This window comes from Acartia tonsa, chromosome 7 (assembly GCF_053477335.1).
Source record: "Acartia tonsa isolate MP-2025a chromosome 7, ASM5347733v1, whole genome shotgun sequence".
In the NCBI taxonomy this organism is placed as follows: domain Eukaryota; kingdom Metazoa; phylum Arthropoda; class Copepoda; order Calanoida; family Acartiidae; genus Acartia; species Acartia tonsa.
The window spans coordinates 21,350,992-21,374,166 of record NC_137266.1 but is presented as its reverse complement, the minus strand read 5'-3'; the positions used below and the strand labels follow the sequence as shown (position 1 = coordinate 21,374,166).

At 31.5% G+C, this 23,175-nt stretch overlaps 1 protein-coding gene and 1 long non-coding RNA gene across 2 annotated transcripts; both read right to left on the bottom strand.

The window, feature by feature from the left end:
- Positions 1 to 7,998: 7,998 nt before the first annotated feature.
- LOC145324197 (uncharacterized) lies at positions 7,999 to 16,353 on the bottom strand. Its single transcript, XM_080166819.1, has 2 exons — positions 15,552 to 16,353; positions 7,999 to 10,082 (listed from the first exon to the last, which is right to left on the bottom strand). Exons 1-2 carry the CDS (start codon positions 15,933 to 15,935, stop codon positions 8,118 to 8,120), a joined length of 2,349 nt encoding a protein of 782 aa, XP_080022945.1. The 5' UTR covers positions 15,936 to 16,353; the 3' UTR covers positions 7,999 to 8,117.
- Positions 16,354 to 16,494: 141 nt separating this feature from the next.
- LOC145324196 (uncharacterized) lies at positions 16,495 to 17,592 on the bottom strand. Its single transcript, XR_013881204.1, has 2 exons — positions 17,394 to 17,592; positions 16,495 to 16,601 (listed from the first exon to the last, which is right to left on the bottom strand). It is a non-coding gene; the product is annotated as an uncharacterized LOC145324196 (long non-coding RNA).
- Positions 17,593 to 23,175: the final 5,583 nt, after the last annotated feature.

The following is a 23,175-nucleotide window of genomic DNA, read 5'->3' as shown; positions in this document are numbered from 1 at the left end:
GGTTAGGTTAGGCGATTGCCCCGCAAGGTTAGGCAATTGGCCCCGCCGGGTTAGAGCACCAGCAGGAGCTAGAAATAGGATAAAAGCTAATGTGAAAATATAACAAAAACCGCAACTTTGTTTCCTTCACATTAGCCAGTTTGTTTTATAAAGCTTAAGATCTGAAAAGTTGTACTTTTCAAGAAAGCACAATAAATTTTTTTTTAGTTATTTTAGGCTATTTTCCTCCTCCCCCGCCTTACCTAGAGGATCAGGTTGACCAATTAGTAATCTTATAATGTTAAGTAGTAAGTTTTGTGAATGTATGAATTAACATTCTAATATTTGAATGGTAATTTTGTATAAAAACAAACACTGTAAATAATGGTTTTAGCAAACGCTGTTAACAATTTTATCAATATATTAAATGCAAATGACTCCTTTTTTGTAATAAAACGTATAAACAGCTCGACAGGATGTCTTGTCGAACGCTATTTTTAAGTCAAATAATAGGGTAATTTAAGTGAAAATCTTTAAAAGCCTATAGTCCCGAAGAAGGAGCAGGTATAATTTAGGTAAAACCAGGTATGATTCAGCAAGTATGTCTATTTTTAGGATCCATTGACCGCTTGGAGCGTGTTGGTTATAAATCCGCTAAACTGTTGAGGATAGCTGTGCGTATTGAAGGCAATTTTCCACGAATATTAAAATAAAAGATTATAAAATTAAAGCCAGTTTTGTAAGCCCGGACCTTAGGCCTTTCGGGGTTTACAAAACTGGTTTAAATCTGATGAATTTTAAATGCTGTCTATAATACGATGCGAAAAATAACTATTAATTAATTGAAGGGGATGATTATATACTTTTTTAACAAAACTTAATATTGTAACAAAATGTAGTTTGTAAGATCTCGCAAACGCCCGGATTGAAATAATTCTACGATTTGTGGGAAGCTTTTGGTCATTTTTAAGGCTAAGGGCCGGGTAGAGAATATCAACCCATCGTTAAGATTGGCTCTCAATATGAAAAAATTACCCCAACAAAAAAATGTTACTCAACCCACCCCCCCCCCCACCCCCAAAAAAAAATATTTTATTATACAGGAAGGGGGGGGGACTTATCCCAGGGTATGTTAAACCCCTAGGAGAAATAGCGCCTACAAATTTACCCCCCTCCCCCCCTAAAAATACAGCTGAACATTCTTGGACATTCAAGGCATTCTTATTCCTTTTGTAAATAGTTTTAATATGCCATATTTTGTCTGATTTTGAATCAATGTGATTTCCAAAGTTCTGGGAAGCTTGCTTGAATTATGTAAAATACACATTTTTCTAAGTTTTTTTCTTCAAAAAACATCAAATATGAGATAATCAAGGATAAAGCGACCTGTAAATTTACTAAATTTAAGTTTTAATCATTTCTTTAAGAAATGCAACATTTTAATTCAAAACATTTTTTTTTGGGGGGGGGGGATGGTGTTACATTTGTTTGCTTCATATTTTAGGTTAGATTAGCTCAGGAAAAAACTACCCCCCCCCCCCACCCCTTTATTTTATTAATTTAAAAATTAGGGGTAGAGGGCTTCAGTGACTCAACTGTAACTTTTGAGGGAATCACTCAGTTATATTTTTTTATAGTAAATGTCATATCTCTAAAAAAATTTTGTTAGATTATAATTTTAGACTAGAAGTAAAAGATAACAAACAAATCATAAGAATAACTAGTTTCTAAGCCAATATATTTATTCAAATTTAAAAATCCATTTATAAACAAGAATATTCAGTTATTTTTACCAAAGTATTTGGACGCACAGGCAGACAGGCGCTAGTTTAAGAGTAGCAGCACTAAACATATACTTATTCGTTTACCCCTGTGACCATCTCTTATAAAGAAAAGCACAGTAATTGTTAGCTTAATAAGCAGCTTAGCTTTTCTTTAACATACCTTTTTCGTTCGTCTATGATTTATATAGACAAAATTTAAACCATAACAAAGACAATTATTTGTATAAGGAGAGCATGATAATATTTTAGTACAAACAAAGTAAATTTTGTGTAATTTTGCTGCTTCGCTTCTAGCCTCTAGAAGAGAGCGGGGAAGTTAAGAAAAACAGCCTAAAACCACATTATGACAGTTACATCCTATATAAAGTAGTAAACTTTTTTGATCTGTAGCGAAGGATCTTCCTAACCGCTGAACCGATATTGTTCTCCTTTAAAGTGAAGCTTCTTATAGGTCCAGGGAAAGTTCTTAGCTATTTTGGTGGTGGATATCTCCAAACTCCCAAAAAATTAACCCCCCCCCCCCCCCAATTTTTTTTTCTTTTTCTAAAATTAAATTAGGGGTATGACTTCCTTCCCTCCCAAATTAAGTGCTTTAGAGTCTTCTAGGGGGTGTAGCCGCTAGTAACTATAAAAAGTAAAAACCATTCGGACTAGCAATTCAGGGATCTTCAGCTTCATAAAGAAATCCTTACTACTTTCTATTACAGTGTACACTGGATGTTCTTTGGTACACAAGTGTTCTTTTCAGCCTTTCTATCTTTAATATTCAGGTTTCCCTTGTAACATTGTTCCGTACGAACAGAAATTTCGAATTACACAGAGAAGCTTCATTACTTAAATATAATAACATAATAGTTATTTCTTTCATCGTATTATAAAACGGCTTTCCGCGGATATAAGATGTACAATTATAAGATTAAAACCGTTCGTTGCGTATTATCCGCAGAAAGCCGTTTATAATACGATTACAGACATAGTTTTTTCGTATGGATGAGAACCGGTTCCTATCCACCGGATTCGAATGAATACGAGAAAACTAATTAAAGACCATATGTGTGCTACATAAGATATAAGTTTTAGAATGACAAAGATGAATCTATTTAAACTATGCTTCAATATCCAAATTTGTTCTTGTGTTGAATACTTCGACATAAAGTGTTGTATTAGGTGTGATATAATAGAGTGTCAAGCAAAACAGTGACGTCCAAGCTTTTTACTTTAGGGGTGGTAAAAAGAGGGGTAATCTTATGTATTTTTAAATTTGTATAAGTGGTTTTGAAGTTTGAGCGAGTAAACACCACTTTACCAACCACCCTTGGACGTCTATCAACCAAAATGAATAATTTCAAAGGTAAACATTTTCTAAGTTTAGGGTCGGTTCGTTCGTTGCGATTTATCGTTGATTAAGGCTTGTTAGGTACAATTTAGAAGGCGTAGCAACTCTATCAGCCGCGCGTCAGTCACCTGTAAGCCTTGGGGAAATTAACTTTTTAACAATTTTTAAAATCAGCAGAAAGTCTACGCCCCCTAGAAGCCTTTAGGGGCAATTAAGATGGGAGGAGGGAAAGTCTTGCCCCCATGGCTCCTCCAATCTTATTTGTCATTAGTCATCTCTTATTTGGAGGGTGGAAATACCCTCCTTCAAAATTGTTAAAAACCTTCCCTGTACCTAAATGAAGCTTCACTGTAAAGGACAACCATTTTGGTTCAGCGGTTAGCGAGATCCTTCGCTACAGACAAAAAAGCTTACTACTTTATATAATAGGTTATTTCAAAGCATCCATACTTGTTTTAATTTGGGGCGTAGCCCGGGCTGACGCACCATTGCCGAGCCCGGCTGAAAAAATGTTAAATGTAAATCTTAATTTAAGACATCCTGTAACTTCAAAATTTTGTGAAGCATTAAAAAAATGGTGTGAACAAAAGATGGTTTATGTAGTTTACTTCTTCACATTGGCGTCATCTTTAGTAGCAAAGCTACTCTATAACTGCTAGGCTGAGTCTACCGTCCGTCCATCCGGATAGATTTGAACGTTAATTTAGGCATCTCTGAACTCTGTATAATCGTCACCCCAAAAAAACGTTTGTTGTCTTTGATTATTCAAATTTTTAATATATTTTGACAACAACTTTTTACGTCATGTATTTGTGCAATTTTATTGATATATGAAATGTTAATTCCTAGTTTAAGTTTTTTATTGATATCATATGTTTTGTATATAGAAATATTATTCTGTTTTAATTGTGCAGCTGCAGTCACTCTATTTTTTTCTATGTATGTCCGTCTGACAGTCTTGTTTGTTAAGCTACGCTCGTTATGGAAGTTGTTATAATTTTTATCTGTCATTTTTTAATTGGGGCATAATTCACAGTTACTTAGATGTATAATAAATGTTTTTCAGTTATAGTGTCATTATCTTAAAAATAATGCTTTTAGGTAGAAGTAAGTTTTCTTAGATTTATCTTAAATTTAATCATTTATCCAACTAGTTTCACCAGTTAAAAACTAATTATTAAGGGGGTAGTAAAACCCTTTGCACGCCTCTAGTTAAAAGTATGATAATTTGAATAATAGCTACCTACAGATTAATCAAGCTTTACAAATTAAAAGGTAAATTAAAATGAATGATGCAAAATTAAAAGATGCATTATCAAAATACCACCAGGGCTAAAGGAAAACTATATCTGTTCTCATTAGGCCAGAACTTAATGGGACAGAAGTATTGAAAAATAAAAGTTTATTTATTCACTAGCGGCTTCGCCCCTACAGGAATCTAGTGTCACCTGATATGTTTTTGGTGCCTCTTAGAGGCATTCTTGAATAATTTTGGGATTTTTTTGGCGATTTCTAATGGGAGGAGTGTGGTACCCTCTCCCAAAATAGTTCCCATGACTTATAAGAAGCTACCCTGTAAAGGAGAAACATATCGGTTCAGTGATTAGCGAGATCCTTCGGTATACACAGAAAGACACACACACACAAACAGATAGACACAGGACCTGTTACTTTTATATAAGGATATGAAGCCTACCAAGTTGTGTAAGTTTATGATCAGAGCTATCCTTTGTTAGAAAAGCTTTGCTTTAAAACTATGTTTGAATTATGGATATAGGTTATATGTGGAATAATTCTATTACAGGGGGAAAAATGTAGTCAATTTAGGTTGCTAACATACAACTCCTTAATAGGTCAGTTCGCTCATCCAAGAGGAGGGAACGGACGGGGTAAGAGATGAATGGGTATCGTTATTTTAGCCCGCTACGCTTTTAACTTCATTAGAGAACATAAAAATCTGGTGTAACATTCAAGTAATAATAGATCCATTGTTTTAATATAATTGGAATTGCGTCCAATTATCTATGAACCATGAACAAACAATCCATTTAATAGACAACTTACTTATAGACTGACTAAAACGACCAGAATGATAATTTATTAAAACGTATTAAAGAGAGATTTCTACGGATAGAAAAATACAATGACCTTTCAAGCTGCCCCCCAAATATTATTTTAGATTTATTTCGCTTGTTGGTTATACCTTATTCCAGTTAATTTATGCTTAATTATTATGGTAATCTTACTTAATAGTCTTTTTCGGTCATCTTTTTCGGAAAACACTTGACATATGGCCATATGTGGAATTGAGTAGAAGCTTCACTGATAAGAAATAATAATCGTATCTTTTAAGTACTCAATTTGATTAAATTATCAAAAAATTAACCACTTGACCCTCTATGAATGTTAAGTAACAAAATGATTACTCTAGTAGTAATGTTTCTTGTATGCTATTAATATGATAGATAGGTTTTTGCATAATAATGTAAATTATAGGAATTTAAAGAATCGAGTTTATGTTCTAATTTGTTTTTGTTTTTAATTGATCAATAATTTAACTTCTCAAACAAATATATTTATGTAGTTTGTTTAAGACCCATTCACAGGAATCTAAAGGGATAAGACAATGACCAACAAATGGATACACATTCTTAAATGATGATAAACAAAATTACACCTTCTGTAGATTACAATAAGTGGTTGAAACGATTGGACACTCAACTTAATGAACAAACCAATCAAAATTCAATAAAAGTCCCCAAAGTTGTTAGGCAGACAACTAAAAAACTAATTTTAGAGTAGCATATAATAGTTATTTATCGCATCGTATGATAGGCAGCTTTTTGCGGATATTAAAATGAAAAATTATTTGATAAAAACCAGTTTTGTTAGCCTTGAGGGGCTGAAGGCACAAACAAATAAATCTGGAATTAATTTTATGATTTTTAATTTAATATTGGTGGAACAGTGTCTATAATACGATGGTTTTTTAGTATGGCCTACAACCAGTTCTAATCCAGTTTCGAAGCCAAACTGGAAATAATCTTCCCCAATTTCTTGGTCGAAGATAACGATATATTTTCCTGCCTTTATGCAATGCCACCAGTGGCTAGGGGTGCAGCCGCTAGTGTTTCAAGAAGGAGAAATGATAAGTGTTGATAGTTGAAAATAAACAATTAACACTGAGAAACACTAATGGCAGAAATTAATCAAAGTTTTAAAGTGTTTTGTGTTTGGTTCATGTAAGCACAAAAAAACTAATCCGAAGTTGTCAAAGCTGACAAAAAATTGACAGTAATACGTATAGCATACATTTTTAATGTGTCGACTTTAGAAATTGCGTTAATATTGGGAATTATTGCAATATATGTAGAATATGCGCATGGATGTTATGAGAGGGGGGAAATTATCGTCAATTTAGGCTGCTATTTCCCCTGTCGTTTATTGGTCAGTTCGTTCATCCAGTGGGAGGGGAGTGGATTGTGAAAAAAGGGGGAGGGGAGTGGTTAGGAATCGTTATTTTAGCCCAATACAAGTTTTACTTTATTAGAGTATTTGATAATCTGGTGTAAGATCCAAGTAATAATAAATCCATTATGTTAGGAAACAATAAAATAAAATATTTAATGTTCTCATTTTTACCATTTACATTTCAGAGTTACTGTGCCTTTACCTAGAGTTAGAGTCAACGTGGGATTTTAATCAGCATTGCTGCGCTACCTTTCTTTAATTTATCCTTGTTTAACTGTTGAATAAATTGTTTGTATGTGATCTTGATTAATAGCAAGTTATATCAACACAAAAATGTGGGAAATTTTTACACAATAAATAAAGAAGACTTAGTGAACAGGGATCTACAGGGATAAGACAATGGCCCCAATGATGATACACAAAATTGCTTCTTCTTTATATTATAACTAGTGCTTGAAATGTTTAGGCACTCAACTCAATGAACCAACCAATCAAAATTCAATAAAAATCTTCAAGATTGTTAAGCCAACGAATAAGAAAATGTTATTATAAGACTTTTAGGAATACTTTAATTTACAGCCCAATGTCTCCTCCTTCCCTGCTTAGTAGAGCACATTTAGAAAAAAGAAAAGGAATTTTAATAAAATTTGTAGCATAACAAGGATGACAACTTCCAATAAAGCGGTAGGTTTGTAAGTAAATTTGTAAGTACAGGATATTTTATTACATAACTGGATTATAGAGATGCTTCGCTTATAACATCGTTATTCTTGAATCTGTAATCCAAAATCAGATGAACAGGATAATTATATAACATAAAAAAATATTATACATAAAAAAAACATGTTTTAAATTGACAGACCCTAGAAAAAAATTCCCACCTGCTCCCTCCCCCCCACCCTCCCATCCTCGAGTGCACCAAGAGGAGAATAGCCATTAAAGAAAAACAATAGAGGGCACTTGCTATCTGTAACAATGGACCACTCTTGAAAACCCTGTCCCGACTTCTTATTGGGGTCTTCAAGATCATCTGATAGCTTCAAAATTGTAAACAAAGAACAATAAGCAAATTGCAAACTAATCTGAATTTGTATTTGAGCACAGGGACATCTAAGCTTTTAATTTTTAGGGGGATAAGATGAGGGGTTTCAAAGGTTTATAGGAGGGTATTCTAATGTAATTCTAAAAAGTTTAAGGGGGATAAAGTTAAAGTTAAAAGTGGAGGTTTGATATACCCCAATCCATCCGTCTGTCTGTTTTGCACCAAAATTCCTTTCATTTGCTTTGCTGTTCTAATTCTACATTTAAGAGCTTTGCTACTAAGGGATGTTGTTATACTTGTTTAATCTATTTATTGTTTTCAAGAAATAATATCTAAACATTAAAGCTACATAAAACTATATGAGGTACTTAATTAATTGCATGTAAATAAGTCAAATAAATTTATTAATCCATATTACAAAGCACAGAAGAAAGATATAACAATTACAAAAAAAGTTTTTATGATAGGCCTGCAACAATTGTGTAACACTTATGATATATTAAATTTAATCAGCATTAGATAGCAGGTCTTGGTCAAAACATATTCCATTACAATTTTGAAGATCGAAATTGAAATCTGTTTTTGTGATCACTACACAAAAAGACATGGCTCTTAGTAAAGCATTTCTTAATTCACGATTGGAATTTACTATCACTACAACATTCCTTGCCTGTGCTCCTGAAAAAGCTTCTACATTAGTCACAAGAATTCCACTGGGGTCTTTTAAAAATTCATTTACTTCTTCAACATGTAGCATTACTTTATCAGATGAGTAACGCGTAAATGTAATGTCAGGCAACATGACCACTTTTCTTGTTGAGGAAAAGGTTTCTTTTAAAGGATTGTAAATTTCTTCAAGAACGGCTGGAGCAGGACCAGTAGTCATAAAAACAACAGCTTCATTTGGGTGTGGGAAATACTTTTTTACTACAGCCTTAACCAAACTATCAAAATCATTTAATCTCCATTCAAATAAATAACAAACAGGGCCAATTACATTTTTATCTGGATGGAGGCAACTTACTAAAGCTTTTTTGTATCGATAGAATAGAGATTCATCAAAAGCTGTTGATAAGTTTGCTACAGTTGTAGAGTTTCTCATGTTATACATGAGTTTTACAAATACAGCATTGTATTTGTTTGTCAATTTAGTTTTCCAAAGAGGTGTTTCACTACCAGCATAGTGTGCAATAATTGGTTTAGTTGGTTTAGTTGTGAAACATATAGATGATCCTTGAGATGTCAATTTTTCAAAATTGTATTCTGAATTCTTACAGAGGTATAAATCATGTACTGGTAATTCGTCAATAAACACATGATCAAATTGATTATAGAGCAAAAAATTGTTCAGCACATCTGTAAACCAGTAATCGTTTTCATTCTTAGGAATTTCATCCAGATGCATTGAGATATGATCGTAGAGTGATACAAGAGTTATCACTTTGATCTGATCTTTAAACTCTTTAAAGTCATTTACTGCTAAAAGATCCATGATATTATGAGCATTCTTGCAAGCCTTGTCATGCATAATGGCAAATGACAAACTTGTCAAGGTTATGTAAGCAATGCTGCTTTCAGGATTACTTCTTGCACAATCTTTAGCCCTTTCCTTTAGGACATAAGTTTTGCCTGTCCCATAGTCTCCTTCAATTACTAAAAATTTTGATTTATTTTTTACAGCATTTATTTGATCTGAAGTCAGCATGTAGCACAAGGCTTTAAAGCTTACATTTTGGTTTTCTATTTCTGGGTTAACTCTATTTTCTCCATCAACACCAGCATTTCTAGCAATTAGCTGTCTTTCAGTTAATTTACTGAAGTCATGTGGATCCACAATAAGTTTGTTCAATTCATTAGGTTTTCTTATTGATGAATGGCCAATTAAACCAACTAGTAAATTTTCATATTCTTCTTTCAATCTTTGTTTATTAGAAAAATAATTTTCATATTCTTCTTTCAAACTTTGTTTATGAGAAATATCTAATCTTAGTTTAGTTTTTTGCTTACTTAAAATGTTTTCAGTCCAAGATTTCATATTTTTTATATGTTCTGAAGATACCATATGTTGATTGCAGTAACTACATGGAGGTGTAGTTTCTTTCTCATCTGTCTTATCTTGTAAATTGGGCATGCACACACCCTTGATAAATATCCAGTCATCTGATAAAATAGCTCCAAATACTTTCTTGAAAAATTTAAATCTTTTTTCAGTTTGCTCAGCAGCTTCCTTTAGAACCTCCATTCCTGAGCCTTTCTTGACTTCTATATTAACAACAGTTCTGAATTTTGGAATGATCATCAGTGTATCCCATTCAAACATGCATTCTTGAACATTAAAGTTATACCATTGGTAACGATAAAAACTTTTTAACAAATCTTCATCTTCAACAGATTGTACCTTTTTCAAGAAACTTTTTAACAAATCTTCATCTTCAACAGATTTTACCTTTTTGTCCATATTCTTGACTACCTGTAAAATAAATTGGATCATTATTATAAGTATTTTTAAATTGATAAAAAGTAGTCTCAAATCTTAAAGTGCTTAATTTGCCAGTGAATTGAAAAGCAAAAGCACTGTGCCTAATTGACTGTTGCACATAATAAAGTTCTTTTATAAAATTATGTTTTCATTGTCCTCCAAACAAAAAGAGTTTTTAAGCATATTCTCATTGGAAAGGAGAATCTTCTCAAGAAATTTCAGCTCTATATCTGTCATGACAGTCAAGATAGTTATATTTTCCCTATAAGATTCCATGTCCCCGGTAGCATTATTAATTGACATTGACAAGTAAACCATATTAATGATGTTTGTTGGTTTCTGGAATCTTATTAAAAAACTCTTTCACACTTTTCCTCAACAGTTTAGCGGATTTAAAACCAACACACAACAAGCGGCCAATGGATCCTATAAATAGACATATTTGCTGAATCAAAACTGGTTTTACCTAAATTGTATCTGTTCCTTCTTCAGGATAATAGAATTTCAAAGATTTTAACCAAAAATGTGCGATGATTTGACTTTAAAATAGCATTTAACCTTAATGTTCATGGCTTATTAATATAAGTTTGTCATATTTGTTGAGGTTTTAAAACAATATTTCTTTAGACAATTCAACACTGCATATCTAGGATTTATAACAATGGTTATTTTATGCATTATGAGTGATATAAAAAGTCATATCAAGAGTACTTTATATATATTAATTCTAATTGTTTAGATACTTTGCCGTTTATTACACAAAAGTAAATATTTTTGTTCTAAACCATTTTGAATTTTATATGGATAAAATAATTGATATAATGAACAAGGATGACAACATCCATAAAAGCGAAGCAATGAAACCGTAGGACAACGGACATAAACACTTGTATATAGTGTCAGATCTCAATAATCAGAATATAAAAGTACAAGAGTCGAAGCAAAATTGTAAGTAAATTTGTTAAAAAAAACTGCTTGATACAGGATAATGTTTATGGACATACTTACATTTGTAGGACTTGATTATAGAGTTGCATCGCTTATAATATTGTACTTAAAAAGTACAAGAGTCGAAGCAAAATTGTAAGTAAATTTGTTTAAAAAAACTGCTTGATACAGGATAATGTTTATGGACATACTTACATTTGTAGGACTTGATTATAGAGTTGCATCGCTTATATTATTGTACTTTGTTGTCCCAGGAATCTATATACCAAAAATCAGATCAAACGGAGAATTAGATCACATAAAAATTTGTTGTTAAACAAGGATGACAATATCCATAAAAGTGAAGCACTGAAACGGTAGGACAAACGGACATTAACACTTGAATAGTGTCAGAACTGAATAATCATAATATAAATTCATAAGGGTCAAAGCAAAATTGTGAGTAAATTTGTTAAAAAACTGCTTGATTCAGGATAACGTTTATGGACATACTTACATTTTTAGGACTTAATTATAGAGTTGCTTCGCTTATTACAATATACTTTGTTGTCCCAGGAATTAATATACCAAAAATCAGATCAATCAGATGATTAGTTCACATAAAAATTTGTTCAAAAAGTAAAAAAAAATCAACATGTTTAAAATGGACGTACGGACATTTTGATAATGATTATAGAGTTGCTACGCTTTCTAAATCGTACCAAACTACTAAAGGAATCACCATGCAAAATTTGAAATCGATAGGACAATTCTAACATGCCTAAATTAATGAAAAAAGCTATCCGTTACGGACGGACGGACGGACGTTCAGACGTACGGACGGACCGACCCTATTTATAGAAAAGCTTAGCTTTTAAAAAGTTGTTAAGTTATCAACATGTTTTAAATGAACGTACGGACATTCTGGTAATGATTATAGAGTTGCTACGCTTTATAATCGTACCAAACTACTACAGGAATGACCATGCAAAGTTTGAAATCGATAGGCACAATCCAGGGAGTAAGGGAGGGGACAATGGATCGAATATTCAATTTTTAGGAGTCTTAGACTTTGGGGACTGGCTTAAAGGGAACATGCAAGAATTTAGCAGTTTCTAACCAATCTTGGGGACCAATTATGAATGACGTCACGCAAAATCATGCATAATCTCGCGGCAAACTAGCGCGTCAACAAAAAGATAAACAATAACAAGCAGACAGAATATTTTGATTTTGAAAATTATTTTGTAAATTGAATCATTACATTTTTTATATCTAATTCTTGTTTAATGTTAATTCTTTCCAATTAGTTCGTTGTAGAAAGAAATTATATTAAGATTATTAGTTATTATGAGCAAAGCCTTCCTATAATTAGGTCCCGCACATTTGTACGTCCGTAACAGTTAGCTCTTTTCGTTACTTTAGACATGTTAGATGTTTCTTATTGATTTAATGTAAAGGCAAAAGTTTTTTGTCTTTAGCTTAATATTTCTGTAATTAATGATCCGATAAATTTCAAAATTTTAGGGAAAATTCACGAAGTCCTGAGTTGTTCAAGGTTTGTTTATCATTAAGATCTCAAGATGGTGTTATTTTATTTTTCTGTCCTGGATGCTAGGTGCGCAGCTACCAGTTATCCTAAGATATGTTACTTAAACCTTAAGATCTTTAAAATTAAGATGTACTTATCTTCTCAACTATTTTATTTATGTAGTATGAAATTTTGACGCAAGGTATCTCATTTTTATTTCGTTAAATGAAATAACTTGAGTTAAAAGTTCTGTAGGAAGGTAATTGTTTTAGTAAGTTTTGTAATATAATTATTTAAAGGCTTTTTCATGTCTACGCTTTTTAATTAATACAATAAAAAAATTTGGGTAAAAGAAGTTGTAAAAGTAAAATGGTCTGTTTCCTTAATGTTCCGAAGTTTAAATAATAACAATTATGGAAATGAATTGTAAACAAGGGTTTTGATCTCTAGAATCAAAGGCTTGTAGTAAAGCATCAGTTTAAGGATGGTGCATTTCGAATTAAAAACAATTCAAAAAGTCAAAAATTTCCACTAAAGGTTGCTATATTGCAAATACTTGTTTTATCTGGAAATATCTGGGTTTTCAACCTTTAAGGGTCACAACTATTAAATTGAATTAACTGCCCATTGTCCCCTCCCTTACTCCCTGGGCACAATCGCTATTTTTTATATTGAGCTAGTATATCTTAATTAAACACCAAATTATTGTCTTGTGTATTTAAGATTATTTAGCAATTGAAAACAATTATTATTTAATTTTGTATGGAATAATACACGGCATTACACATTAATTTTGTATCTTATTTAAGACATGGCAAAACCTTTTTCAAAATGTGATCATAATCTAAATAGGTCAAAGATTTTGGTCCTTGTTGATCTATAATTATATTTTTTTAAAACAAGACTCTTTCTAGATAAAGGATAAAGGATAGAAGCATATACATACAACAAGTATCTTTAATAATGCAGGATTTTACGTTAACAAACTAATAAAGGTTAGTCTTTAGGTTAGATTAGAAAACCTTTACATCTCATTTCTGCTGCTTGATTTTAATTTCTTTTAAAATCAAGCAGCAGAAATGAGATGTAAAGGTTTTCTATATTTATTGTTCGTCTGTCTGTCCATAAAGGATAGATCTTATCGTTAATTTAGGCATTTTATAATTGTCCTATTGATTTTATACTTGGCATGGTTGGTTATTTCTGTAGTAGTAGTAAGGTACGATTTAGAAAGCATAGCAATTCTACAATCGTTGTTTATTTACAAAAAGTTGATTTGAAACATTTTTTATATTCCTACTACAAAAAGGTAGAATGTTATAAACAAAGCATATCAAAAATGTAGGAATGTCCTTAAACAGTATCCTATATTTTGCAACAAATTTACTTACATTTTTTTAGACTTATACATATACATATTTGCTTATTCAGTTATGACACTCTACAATTGTTAATGTTTTTTTGTCCTACCTTTTCAAAGATTAACTTTTATGGAAATTGTCATCCTTGTTATTTAATGTATAATGAACTATTAAGTTGTTAACTAATTTGACTAGGTATACTTATTAATAACAGTCCTTTGATACAGCTCATACCAATAACGAAATTAATTCGGAAGAAAATCACGAAACCTATACGTGTTTTTCAGCTGTCGTTGGGGGGCAACACATCGTAAAATTGACGACCTCTCCATTTGCCCCCAAAATATTTTTTTAGATTTTTTTTGCTTGTTGGTTATACCTTATTCCTGCCTTTGATATAATTAATTAAAGGCCTTATGTCTTCAACAATCTATTGTTTATGTGGTTGATAACTTAATACTATCGTGTCTTTTTTACATACAAAATTCGAGTGACAATGCTAATTGTTTCTATATAAACATTAAACAAGGATGACAACATCTATAAAAGCGAAGCTATGAAACCGTAGGACAAACTGACATTATCATTGTGCAGTTTAAGAAGTGAATAATTAGAATATAAAGTTATAAAAGTCGGAACAAATGTGTAAGTAAATTTGTTTAATTGTTTGTAATTAAAAAAACTGTTTAAATACAGGATAATGTTAAAGGACATAAATACATTTTAGGACTTGATTATAAAGATGCTTTGCTTTAAACATTGAACTTTGTTGTCCTAGGAATCAGTATTCCAAAAATCAGATCAATTAGATAATTTTTACACATAAAAATTTGTTGTTAAAAAAAGTTAAAATCAACATATTAAAAATGGGCGTATGGACATTCTGGTAATGATTATAGAATTGATACGCTTTCTAAACCGTATCTAATTAGTACAGGAATAACCTTGCAAAGTTTGAAATCGATTGGAAAATTCTAACATGTCCAAGTTAATGAAAAGGTAATTGTTCCACCTAAAAAGCTAACTGTTACTGACGGAAGGACAGACTAACCGACCCCAATTGTAGAAAAGCTTCAATTTTTAAAAAAGTATATGTTGTAAATCAATTGTGCCAGTATTTTAGTTAAATGATATGTTTATTTTTTACTACTGTTTTTACTTTCTAAGTTTAAAATTTCAAGGTAATTTGAAGAAAAACAAGCATTAATTAAAGTCAGAAGTTACCCCCGTCGACAATTTTATAAGTTATAATTAATCTACAAAAAAAGGTTTTTAAAACAACTACTGCTTTCATGTGTTAAGGGTAATATACAGCATATATATTTTACATCAAAGTCCATTTTAAAGTCAAATCATCACACATTTTTTGTTAAAATCTTTGAAATTCTCTAATCGCGAAGAAGGAACAGATACAATTTAGGTAAAACCAGTTTTGATTCAGCAAATGTGTCTATTTATAGGATCCATTGGCCGCTTGTTGCGTGTCGGTTTTAAATCCGCTAAACTGTTGAGGAAAAGCGTGTTCTTTTCATGAAATCTGTATTAGAACCATTATTCCCATATCTTTATGGACTAATGGACTGACACATAGGTAGACACAATTGACTAAGCAATCCAAATAAAAAAAATATATTATAATACCTTTGAAAAAAGCCAGCTGGGGTTTTTGTTCTGAACCCCATTCTTAACAAACTCTTTGTGTTCAGTGATACACTGAATTAGTTTGTCCTCATCAATATCCTTGATGTCAAGTATTTCCATTATATGTTTTTCATGTTTGTTCAATGAAGCAAATGGATCTTTATTTCTAGCTTTCTTACTTTTATCTATTTTCTCCTGAATGCAAGAGGAAGATTGGAATCCCTGCATGACAAATCCTTTTAAATTCATGTTTCTCAGTGCATTTACACATTCAATATGAAGCTTATGCTCATAGAACTTTTCGAGAATTCTTTCACTCTGCTTCTTTATCTTTTTTTCTTCTTTTGTGAGGGTATTTTCTTCCTGGATTTGTTCAATATGCATTCAATACAAATTAGAAACCATGCTAGAAAGTATTTGAACAACTACTCAAACTAGAGGAGCATAGGGGGGAATCCTTACCTTCTCTCATACACTTAACTTTACCCCTGAAACTAACAGACAATACTTTATTACTTACACTAATTAGGGCATGAGTTTGGGAGTTCATATCCCCCCCCCCCCCCCCCTACTCTATACAAATTCTTTAATACAACTTGACAAATGCCTATTACCTCTTAAACTTATGATCAAATATGTAACTTCTTATTTTGGACCTATTAATTATGACATTTGGACTTCTTAGACCTATGAAATGTCACAAGGACAAGAAACAGCTTAATGGATAAAACACTGGACAAAATTTAACTATAATGCACTACACAGAACTACAATGGACCACAGAACAATTGAAGATGACAGTGCTTTTTTGCCCATTCAAAGTGTAAGGCTCTAAGGTTTACTATCCCATTCGGTATAGACAGAATAATAGTACTTTGAAGGACATCATGTTTAATATAGGTACAAAAGAACTAAAAAAATATTAAATTAAATGCAAATTTCCTTTTCTTCAAATAATTGAATAAAAACTGGTTTTTTTAGTACTGAAATCTGATTTGGGATTGCTATTACTTTCCTTTCTTTATCAAAGTAATACTCGCCAACTCTATCCTGAAAAATTATACAGAAATTATATGGGTTAAAGATGATGGAGCAGGGGGAACCCTTGTAAACTTGTTGATCGGGCTTGTTGTTTGTGATATCAATCCATTTTTTTTTAAATCAACCTGTTTAAAGTAAGCATCATTCTCATAACTGAACTAAATACAAGGATAATATCATCCAAAAGAAATTTTCATGGGACACCCTGTTTAAGAGATTTTACTGTAAAAATAGGATTGACATGTTAAAAAACAGTCCAATTGACTAGCCACAAAACTTATTTTGGATGATGAAAAGAAAACGAAGTTGCGGGTTTCGTCGTATTTTCACCATAGGTTTTTTCCTATTTCTAGCTACTGCGGGGGGGGGGGGGCTCTAACCCTGCGGGGCAATCATTAATATTTACTTAACCTAACCTTACCTAAAATAACCCATGAAAACCTACTGTGAAAATACGACGAAACTCGCAACTTTCTTTCCATGATCCCTTATTTTATACAAACTCCCCTTCCCCCCGCCTCATACATTAGAAAATTTTATTAATATTTGTTTCATCAAATTTCCACCTGACAGGATGGTACTAAACTGTAACTCAAAGTAATATGTACAAAAGATAGACTGACTGAAACAAAAATAAAAATAATAAAAAACGCCGACCATCTATTGGCGAAAAAAATATTTTTGGTTAAAAGCTGATTTTAAAATAGATTGAAAAGAAACAATTTTACATGTCCATAGAGGCCTCTGGGGGCGTAGCTGCTATTATCAGATAATTTGATATAATCAGATATTTTTGTTTACCTTTATATTAGATATTTCATCTATAATTGTACAATGCTTGGAGGAATTAGAACATCCAAGAAAATGAATAGCTTCATGAGAAAGATTATATTTCTTCTCAAACTCTTCGGAAGCCAAGATGTCTTCTAATGATAGCTTATTACTGCCAAGAAACAGTCCACATTTACACTTGCTTTTATCTTTTGACATCTTCAAGTCTGGAAAACATATCACGGCTTTTTAAGGCTACATAAATGGTGACGGCGAAGCATATTTAATTTAAATAATACACAAATGTAGCAACTGCAGCTTATCATTAAACAAGCTGATAAAAGACCTATTCAGAAACTGGAACTGAATAACTAACAATTTGTACCCCTAGAAATCTTTTATTTCTATTAATGACGTACGTTCTTAGAAAAAATTGCTGCTCTATAACTGACTAGCGGCTTCGCCCCTAGCCTCTAGGGGCTTCGCCCTATGAAGTAATGGGAAGTCAACCCTCCTAAATAGAAATATTCAAAAAAAATATTCTTTGTTTAATTACCCTGTGGTAAAATTAAACCCAGCTTGTGCGTTTTATGCACAAAAATTTTAATTTGTACAAATTAAACCCAGGTCGTTTGCCGTATACACAAAAATTTCAATTCGTAAAAATTAAACCTAGGTTGTTCGCATACACAAAAATTAAAATTAAAAAAAAAATATTTTATTTTTTTTTTTTTGGGGGGGGGGGGGATTCGTGGGGGCTTCGCCCCATGTTGCAGTGGGGTTCCCCCACCCCAATTTCTGGTTTTTGTTTACAAAAATTTTAAAAAATTAAGAATTTTGGAAGTGGGGATTTTTTATTTTTTTTTTTTTTTGGGGGGGGGGGGGGGGTTGGGGTGTCACACCCCCCAAGAAAATAGCTTAAAACCACCAGAGGACCAGTAAGTATATTCCCAGAAGGGTTATTCCCAGAAGGGTTGAGCCCAATTTGATCAACAGTTACTGAGATTTTACAAAAAATGTAAAAAAAAAACTTTGGGGGGGTGGTTTTTTTTATTTTTTGGGGGGTTGGGAGTGTCCCACCCCCCAAGAATATAGCCTAAAACCACCACAGGACCAGTAGGTATATTCCCTGAAGAGTAGAATCCGATCGGTTCAGTGGTTACCGAGATCTTAAGGGACGGACGGACAGACAGACGGACAGACGGTCAGACGGACAGACATCAAGCTACTTTGTATTATAGATATCCTGTCATATACACAATTAACTGTATTTTATAAAATGTATTTAAAATGTTAACACAGTATTGATTTACTTCTCATGAAATTATAACATATTAGTTCAACTACTATATTTGTTGTTTTAAATTCAATCTTAAATATTAAAACATTCTTTTTTTATCATTCTAATTTCTAAACTCCATTTGATCCTAGAATTTTTATCAACATCTTTAAGGCCTTGATATAAAGATAAAGTTCTGTTTAAACTTCTTAAACATAAACATTTAGCTGTTAATTTTTCCAATAAAATTAATTTCATTCTTATTTTAAACTTTTCCGCATATAAAGACAAGGTTTGGAGTAATAGAGTTACTTCGCTGTTACTTTAAATTCATTTCATTTGGTCGAAAATTAAGATAAATACATTGTAGGGTTAGTCGTCAAATTTAGTTTTGTTTATAAATACAACATTAAACATATCATGATTATAGAGTAGTTTCGCTACAATTACACCGAATCTACGATGTGTATACAATATGGATTGGTTTTTTTTATATATGGACAAGGTGGGAGGGGGAGAGGGTTCGAAATACGTCATTGTTAAGGTCTTTAAGAACCAATAGGATGTACATAAATTGCCTTTTCAAAAAAATGAGATTGGTAGGGCGAAGCAAAAAGGGAAGGTAAAATATCTTGTATTTGACTTGTGGCAATGCCAAAAATGGGTATATAGTTAGAGTAGATGTCAGAATCAGGGATGCTAAGGATTATCATAAAAAAAAACATTGAACCTAATTACAATAAAAAAAAACTTTAATTGACTATCTAGAGATTTTACTTATTTCTTTAGTTTTTTTAGATTTCTTAATTATTTTTACGAAGACCTTTTAAAATGTATAATTCAAACAACCTCAGAGGGGAATTTAAGAAATGTAAAAAAATATCGAAGAGATAAATAAAATTAAAGGATCTATTCTGAAAATTTTCAACTATTTATTTTTTCAACATGTACATCACTCTGTGACCTTTGGAATTGCTTCCAATCACAAGCTATATAAAATTTTATTGTTAGGATAAGGAATGGAACACACCCACACTAGTTCACTCTCGCTTCTTGACTGCCTGCTTAAAACCATTGGTTTTAGTGAATAGTAGTGTGGTATTTCTTGTTTCCAGCAATATTTACAATTACAAACATTATACAAAAATTGTACAAGATGAATTATAGAGCAGGTATTTAGTGATTATAAAGCATATGTGAAAATCACAAAATCAGGTTCATTTTTTACTTACTTCTTTTGTAGAATAACCAACACAAAAGCAGGCATACAGACACATAACTAAAATGATAAAGTAGCTCCGTTATAATTAATAAAAGTACATTTCTAATTTGACTGCTTAAACGTGTTTTCCATTTCTTTTTAAAGGATAATAAAGCCAACAAAATTTTAGTTTGTGATGAAAAAAGTTAGATTAAAATCATAAAAAGATGATACATTTTAAATTTTAAAATTTTTAGTTTTATAAATTTGTTTGTGCGTAGCCTTATTAATTCTTGAAATTTAGTTTTTCAATTATAAAGTGTTAATTTTAAAAAAGTAGATCCTAATTGAAAAAGATTAGTCAAGAGTTTAGTTATTGGTTAAATGCAATACTAGAGTTGGGCTCGATATACTTCTCTATTGTATGTCACTAATCTCTTACTATATGCTAATCAAGTTTACTATTTTGGGGTTTAATAGTATAACTTAAAAATTAATTTTCCAAATTGGCACTTTTTGACAGTAAAATTTAAACTTATCTGTTATTACAGGGCTTTGATGGTGATATAAAATTATTTTCAAGTAATGGTCAGAATGAGCTTATATTAAATAGTGATTTTGGGCCTAGTTGTATGTATGTTGATCAAAATGAATTTAAATCGCTAGTTAGTAATAAAAGTGAAAATTTTTCCGTTTTAAGCTTAAATATTCGTAGTATTTCAAATAATTCAAATGATTTTAGAGACTTGATAGGAGAAACCAAAAACAAAGACTTTAATTTTTCTTGTTTATGTGTTCAAGAGACGTAGGGAATTAAAAATCAAGATTTAGTCTGTCTAAATAATTATAATCTAATCTCAAAAGATAGGAAAGTAAAGAGGGGAGGGGGTTTGGCTATTCATTTATCTAACTTAAAAAACTATGAAATTATCAAAGAATTATCGTGCTTTAATGACAATTTTGAATCTCTAATAATTAAAGTTTACATTTTAAGAAACAAGTTTAAGATAATTGCAAATATTTATAGAATACCTAATAGCAATATACATTTTTTTCTGTTTAGCTTAACACAATTAACTCTAACATCTCTTAAAATTATGAATGCAGAAGAAATAATTCTTTGCTCTGACTTAAATATTAATCTGCTTAAATATAATGAACATTCTCCAACCAACGACTTTTTAAATATGTAAATCTCTCATTCTTTTTTACCAGTTATTACATTACCTAGCAGAATTACACCAACAAGTGCCACTTTGATTGATAATATTTTCACAAATAAAAGTATGGATAATTACAATGCCGGACTTATTTACTCAAGCCTATCTGACCATCTCCCAACATTTTACTTCATCATTATCGCCATTTATCTCTTCTTTTCAGAGCGTAGGCCACGCACAATGGTTCTCCATTTTTCTTTGAATTGGGCCTCAGTAGAGGCATCATTGAAAGATGATAAATTCTCAAATACCATAAAATCAAGGCATTATTCCTGAATATTTTTGTTAATAGGACGTTTTTGGTTGATCAGTGTAGTGAAATGTGCTTAGAAAATGTTAAGATTTGATAATCAGATGAGAAATATTTACGTTTACACTCCCTTTAAACAAAAGTTCCCGCAAATATAAGTATTAAATAATTGTACCAATTGATAACTACGTGGAATCTAATATCGATCCATGAAAAAAATCCATTTAAAATACTATGTACAACTACAAGAACATTAGGAATAGTTTTGACTTAATAAATATTCTTTAATCCGTAATACTTTTTTTATTTTGTGATATGATAGCTTTTTTTGCTGTGCTACTCGTATTATAAATTCACTGCGTTATAACATCAAATTTTTCACTAACTCACGTTAAACATTCAATTTCAATTGTTGTTATCTGAGTTATATGTTTTAGTTTAACTGATAAGAATGTTTCTTGTATTCATGCGAATCCGGTGGATAGGAACCGGTTCTCATCCATACGAAAAAACTATGTCTAGCATCGTATTATATCCAGTTTTCTACGAATATAGTAATGTACAATAATAAGATTAAAACTAGTTTTTTTAGCCCCGAGGTGCCAAAGGCACGGGCTAAAAAACTGATTTTAATCTTATAATTGTACATTCTATATCCGCGGAAAGCCGTTTATAATACGATGAAAGAAATAAAGTTATTATAAAACTGAAAGTGAATGACATTGACTAGTTATAACTGATAATAAATGAATCATTTTAGAGAGCGCACAAAAAGTAGTCATAAATATAAAGAGCCATTTGGCTGTGATTGTGTTACAATATAGCGGCTAGAAGTAGCAACGAAGGGACTGCGACTTGCACCTAATTATGCAGCTAAAATGCTTGTTTAACTTAAAGGGACTGTACGTGAAAAATATTTTTGGCCAGAGGAGGGTTAAGATTTTTAAATTTAGGCTTCATCTGAGGATTTTCAAAAATCATTGCAGATTTCATGGCGACTGCAGTTTTATTTGACTTTCAGCTGCGATCTGCCAACATTTTGGTGACTGCAACTCAAGATTTCACAAAAAAGTTGCGATTTGTTGACAAAAAGCGTAACATACCCAACTAAGCGTGGCTATTTTTTGGTAGTATTACTCAAACATACATATGATAAAAATAAACACATGTATTAAAATGTAACTGAAGATTGCTTAATGCATGAAACATGATGTTTTACAAATAAACTTTTGTTCATTCTATGTGGACTATATGATAAAAATAATATATACTTTAAAAATGAAAATTTTAGCCATTTTCATCTCTTTCTCCTTATCTCTAACATTATGTTTGCTTGTCTTATTTAATATTAGCTTCTAAGAAAATTAGAGGGGGGGGGGGGCGCAATGACATTTTAACTTAAACAGTGAGCAAAATGGTCTAAATATTGAGCTAAATTCTTAAAACTTGGTACATAAGCCTAGTATAGGTACTACATCTAAATGAAAATAAATATTTATTTTATTTTTAGGTTAGGTTAGGTAAGAAAAACCCTGCGGAAATGGGCGAAAATCGGGTTTCTGGGCCTTTTTTGATCTATTTTGATGTAGAATCTTACCTTAAATTGTTTTTTTCCCTTGAATACATTGTGTCTATACACTAGGACATTGTATATTTATAAGATGATTCAGCTAGTCGGGGACCGACACCAGTGGGCTAGGTGGGTGGCACGCAGGAGTAAAGTGCTTTATTTCTAAAGTTTGTGCGTCATATATCAAATATAGGTTTTTTGAGTTCTTGTCCTAAACTTGCTAAATCATCTTAAATAATGTCCTTATGAATAGACTATTAGACATACAGTATTCAAGGAAAAACAATTAAAA